The 6,000-nt window shown below is 40.3% G+C and overlaps 1 protein-coding gene across 6 annotated transcripts in view; it reads right to left on the bottom strand.

The window, feature by feature from the left end:
* Positions 1 to 6,000, bottom strand: part of SORCS2 (sortilin related VPS10 domain containing receptor 2) — a 940,675-nt gene that overhangs the window by 87,964 nt on the left and 846,711 nt on the right. For all 6 annotated transcript variants that reach the window (XM_019553064.1, XM_019553063.1, XM_019553062.1 and 3 more), the window contains exon 12: positions 2,378 to 2,454. In XM_019553064.1, coding sequence (XP_019408609.1) covers positions 2,378 to 2,454 — 77 coding nt within the window. The remainder of the gene's footprint in view (positions 1 to 2,377; positions 2,455 to 6,000) is intronic.

Consider the following 6,000-nt stretch of genomic DNA (forward strand, 5'->3'; position numbering starts at 1 on the left):
AGGGCTAGAGCAGCCACACAGAGTTCAAGAAGTGCCAGGACTAGGAATGAAGTACTGCATTGTGGGATGCTGGAGAACCAACTGCCTTGCCTCTCCCACAATGATATAACGGGACAACTTTTCAGACATCCTTTGGAATAGCGTGGGACAAACTGTTAATACCCCTTACTGCACATATCATTTTGGAGATTGTCCCACAAGAGCAGCATTTGTGACATTTTCTCATTTTTCCCCATGACAAAGGTGACATCTGTTCAAAGCATAAGGGCAGTGAAGCACAGGAATGGGCTACCTATGAGGATGTGGATATCAGCTTTCATTGGGGATTGTTAAGAACAGATTAAACAAACATCTATCAGGGATGGTCTGGGCAATCTTACCTCTGTCTCAGTGCAAGAAAATCAGCTAGGTGGTCTTTGAGTTCCTTTTTTTGATCAATCTATCTATCTATAATAGATAGACAGATATATGATTCCAGGCACCAATATTTCAAGAACTGATCTTTTCCTCCAGGATGGTGTTTTATATCTGCATTACTCATGTTGTTTCTACTGGCTTTAGTCCTTTCTCTTATGTATTAACTGTTCTATATTGCTCTAATAATTTCTTGTGCTCAAGATGTACAATTGTATCTTGTTTTCCTCTAAGAGAGTCTGCAGATGGCTCTGTGGCAATGCAGGGCTGTGCAGTGTGGGATGTGACAAAGGTGTAGGGCAGTAACAAGTACACAGCCGCTGCAACTGCCAACTTGCCAAGTCAGTGGCTTGAATCCATCCAATGAACTGTGGCAAAAACATAAGCTCTGCTTATGCAAGCCCCAGAGACCCATAATTAATTGTCTAAATAATTGCAGTGTCATCTAATTGCTGATGCTCTGTCTTTAGCTTCACAAATTTAACTAGAGAAAGAAAATGTAGAGCTGCCTTCACAAAGATCAGACAGATCACAAATAATGGGGTCATAAAACATACACAATAATCTGTGTAGTCTTTGTGGCTACCAATATGAAGATTTAATAAGATCTTTCAAAGCTTTCATGACAGGTTTAATTAAAATAGAGAAATCAGTGGAATTTTTCATTTTGATTGTTGTAATGGGGATCAGAAGTTGTATGTAACATTAGATCTAGTGAAAAATCACCCAAATAAACCCAATTTTATCTCAGTAAGTTAAGTGCCTTGCAACTGGAAACAGGGGAACATGAATGCCAGCCCCTTTTGTCTCTTCCTTTCCTCACACAGGAAAAACTAGTCTTGGTAAATGGCAGCACTAAAGAGGTCAACTAAATGCCATTATAAGGACTGCAGCACTCCTTTTCACATAGAGATAAAACCCTACTATAAATCCTAGAAGGCTTTTATATTTAAATGTCCACTTAGAAATTATCTGGCATAAAATCTTAATTTTTGAAAGTAAAGTAATGTTAGTGTGACAAAAATGCATTTATTTTAAAATAGTTGTTCTATGTGTTGTTACATCATCTGTTGCTATTATGGTATAATTAAGTTCAGAGCAAAACTATAGTGACCAGTGTTACCCTTGCTGGTTCACATATACTAGCAAAATTGCATGATATTTTCACTCAATATTATACAATAGTGTTTCAATTATTTTTTTTAATTGAAATAGAAACATTTTATGACACATTTCTCTTGTTACCAGTTCCTCTCTGTGACAGTTGTTTAAGTGTTTTAATACTTCCCTATCCTCTTTAACATCATCTTTATTATATTACTATATTATTGTATTATTTATTTAACACTGCTAGACATAAACAAAATAAAGGAAAAGCACTACCTCCAACCTAAACTAAACTATATTTAAATAGAGTTAAGATTGAAAGTGGTTAAGGATTAAATACATTACTGGCATCTGGCAATTAACCTAAAACAAAGCACTGTAATCAGAGAAAATTCAGAATTCTAATGACACTATGCAATTACTGTAAGATTATAATTAAAGATTGTTGTGGTAACAGATTAGATTAAACTATATTAAAAATGCATCTTCTAGGGGTTTTTCTTTATGTCTTCCCTCATCCTCATTTGAGAGCAGAGTTAAGGTTAGAGACAGGTCACTGGGGTCTTCTCACACTCCATGTTTAAATTACTTATGAGGAGATATTCACATTTACAAAATAGGCAACCTATTTTAAACAGTAATGAGTACGTAGTATAACTCTCATTAGTGCCTTTGAAAATCTTCCCCTTACTCTTCCTCTGTTTCACAGATAATAACAGCTACTTATCTCAAAAACAGACTGTGTGCAGAATGAATAAGTAAATACATTAAATGGGATGGGTATAACAATAAAAATGATGATAATATGCCACTTAAAATTATTAGGATATAGCTCTTATCATTTCTGCTGACTTACTTGGCGCCAGGTATTCCCACAATCAGATGTTATGTACATTTCTTCTTTATACTCAACCAGCTGGGAACCCAGATTACCTAGACATGAAAGAAAAGAACACAAGGGTTACATTTCTAAGCATTTGGAGGAGAAGGTGATGGGGAACAGTCAGCATGGGTTCACCAGGGGCAAATCATGCCTGACCAACCTGATTGCCTTCTATGATGAGATGACTGGCTATGTGGATGCAGGGAGACGGATGGATGTGGTATACCTTGATTTTAGAAAGGCTTTTGATACAGACTCCCACAACATTCTCCCAGGCAAGCTAAAGAAGTACAGGTTGCATGAATGGAATATAAGATAGATAGAAAACTGGTTGGAGCATTGGGCTCAGGGAATAGTAATCAATGGCTCAATGTTTAGTTGGGAGCTGTTATCAAGTGGAGTGCCCCAAGGGTCAGTCCTGAGGCTGGTTTTGCTCAATGTCTTTATCAGTGACCTGAAACATGGTACAGAGAGCACCCTCAGCAAGTTTGCAGATGACCCCACGCTGTGGGGAGTAGCAGATATGCTAGAGGGTAGGGCTAGGCTACAGAGTGACTTAGATAAATTGCAGGATTGGGCCAAAACGAATCTCATGAGGTTCAACAAGTGCAAAGTCCTGCACTTAAGACAGAACAATCCCATGAACGGGTACAGGCTGGGAGCTGAGTGGCTGGGCAGCAGCTTTGCAGAAAGGGACCTGGGGATTACAGTGGACGATAAGCTGAATATGAGCCAGCAGTGTGCCATTGTTGCCAAGAAGGCTAACAACATACTGGGCTGCATTAGTAGGAGTGTTGCCAGAAGATTGAGGGAAGTGATTATTCATCTCTATTCAGCACTGATGAGGCCACATCTGGAGTACTGTGTTCAGTTTTGGGTCCCCCTCTACAGAAAGGATGTGGACAAATTGGAGACAGTCCAGTAGAGGGTGACAAAAATGGTGAGAGGGATGAAGGACATGACTTATAAGGAATGACTGGGGGAACTGGACTTAGTCTAGAGAAGAAGAGACTGAGGGAGAACTCAATAGCAGCTTCCAACTACCCGAAGAGGAGTTCAAATCAGGATGGAGCTAGACTGTTCTCAGTGGTGGCAGATGACCAAACAAGGAGCAACAGTTTCAAGTCGCAGTGTAGGAAGTTTAGGTTAGATATTAGGAAGAATTTTCTCACTAGGAGGGTAGTAAAACACCAGAACAGGCCACCCAGAGGGGTGATAGAAGCTCCATCCTTGGAGGTTTTCAAAACCTGACTAGACAAAGCTTTGGATGGGATGATCTAGTTAGGAATGGTCCTGCTTTGAGCAAGGGGTTGGATTAGATGACTTCCAGAGGTCCCTTCCAACCCTAGACTTCTACGATTCTATGATTTATTGAGTACTGCCACCTCTCTTGCTCCTTAGAGGAGGAGGAGGCAAAATAGGCAAGGGAAATACATGAAGATCACACTGAGACAAATTCTGTCCCTGCAACAATTGCAAATATCAAGGAGTCACAAGTTAGCATTTTCAAGTAGAACTTGGTTGTGGATGATTAAGCAAGGTGTATTTTATTTTCCGCAGTTTCAAATATATTTTGTTTTATCACCTCTTTTTTATTTTATCACTTTTTCCTGCTCAGAAATGGCGGTTTTGAGGCTTAACCCCAGGATGGGAATATACAGGTTAATCCATGTGATATAATGATTTACCTGGGAAGAAACAGTGTGGCTCATGAGAGGTTTACAAGAGCAGGTATGTGAAGGACAGAAGTACAGCCATTTTTGTTCTTGTTTCTCTCATCTGCAATTCTGCCACAATACCATGATCCCCACACCTGAACTTCCTCCCTTTCTGACATCCTTCACTCTGTGGGGAGCCCACTAATTCTACCTCTTATATAGGATCGCACAATAAAAGAAGCAGTAGAAGAAGCTTCTTCTATACAGTTCCCAATGTGGTCTGCCTACCAGTGCTGAGCTCCTTGGGCCCTATCCAACATTGTCTAGCCATCAACTGCAGTTTCTTCTACTTCCATATTCCCCTTGGTGCTTCCTACTATTTCAGAAGGGCTGAACTTGGCAGAAAAGTATAGTGGGGAAAGTCAAGTTCAGAAGTCAGGAACCTAACATGGGAAGAAAATAGGACCTATTATAGAAATGAATCCTATCCTGCTCTCAGTGGGCACATCTATACAAGACTTTTACTGCAGAGCTGCCTAATTAGCTCCACAGTAAAGTCTCCATGTCTACATTTGGGGCCTTGTTAGGCCACAGTAAACTAACTTACTCTGCCATAGGATAGTACTTGTACAAATACAAACCTGTGGCAGAGTTCTTTATTGCATAGCAATTCACATGTAGACACTGATGGTGCTGGCTGGGGCTGCTCTGACCCAGCTCAACATGTTATGGTCCTGGGTGCACATGTAAACATGACACCCATTAGTAATAAACTCCGGTATGGTATGCTCTGTGGTATGCAATTTCCCTCTTTCCTGCCCCACTACCAAAATTGCATCACCCTAAACCGTAACACATCTCTGGGTTTAATAGGTGCTTCTTGATTACTGTATAATAATCTGCTTATTGATTAAAATTATGACAGTGCCCCCAAAAGGTTTCAGTCAAGCACAAGCCTGCCCCTATCCCCAGCCCAGCCCCATCCTGCACTGTGCACTAAGCATCGCATACATACATAACAAAGATAATCACTGATCAAAATATTGTCTACAATGGGTAGCAGAAAAAAGGGGCATAATATGTGGCCGTCACAGTATTTGGAAGGACAGTACATATTACACAGACTAAGGATCTCACTGATTTGGGCTACTGGAATATCTTTTGAGGCTAGTTGGGCATAAGCTTTACAAAAAATGAACAACACAGATTGGGTTGTTGGGGGGGTTTTTTTCATTTAATTTGTTTGTGCTAAAATAAAAAACCTAAACTATGTTTATTTAAGGTCTTCGTTTTGGAAACCAGACCCTGCTACATCCAGAGGCCATATCTCTTACAAAATTATATCTAGTACCATCTTGGACTCTTTATTCATCCTGAGCAACTTAGGTTAATATATAATAATAAATAATAATAATAACAAATAATAATAAAAACATGTTTTACCTGGATGATTGTCTTAAGTGGTAGGAACACTTGAAGGAAATTTTGTAGCATTTAAAACACATTGTTTGGAATATCAAAGCTATGTAAATATAAAGAGTCTGGAAGTTGAATTGTATTAGATTCATGGTTTCATAGTTAGCAGGGCAGAAGGGACCTGAGCAGATCATCAAGTCCGATCCCCTGCCATGGAAGGAAAGAGTACTGGGGTCAAACAACCCCAGCAAGGTGATTGTCAAGCCTTGTCTTAAAGACCCCCAAAGCAGGAGCCAGCACCACTTCTCTTGGAAGTTGGTTCCAGATCCTAGCCGCCATGACCGTGAAGTAGTGCCTCCTGATGTCTAATCTGAATTTACCCTCTGCCAGCTTGTGACCGTTATTCCTGGTCACTCCTGGTAGTGCTCAGGGGAGCAGGAACTCTTCCAATGCCTGCTGGTCCCCTCTGACTAGTTTGTAACAGGCCACTAGATCCCCCCTCAGCCTTCTCTTGTGGAGGCT

Source organism: Crocodylus porosus, unplaced genomic scaffold (genome assembly GCF_001723895.1).
Source record: "Crocodylus porosus isolate Cpor-Errol unplaced genomic scaffold, CroPor_comp1, whole genome shotgun sequence".
Taxonomy (NCBI): Eukaryota; Metazoa; Chordata; order Crocodylia; family Crocodylidae; genus Crocodylus; species Crocodylus porosus.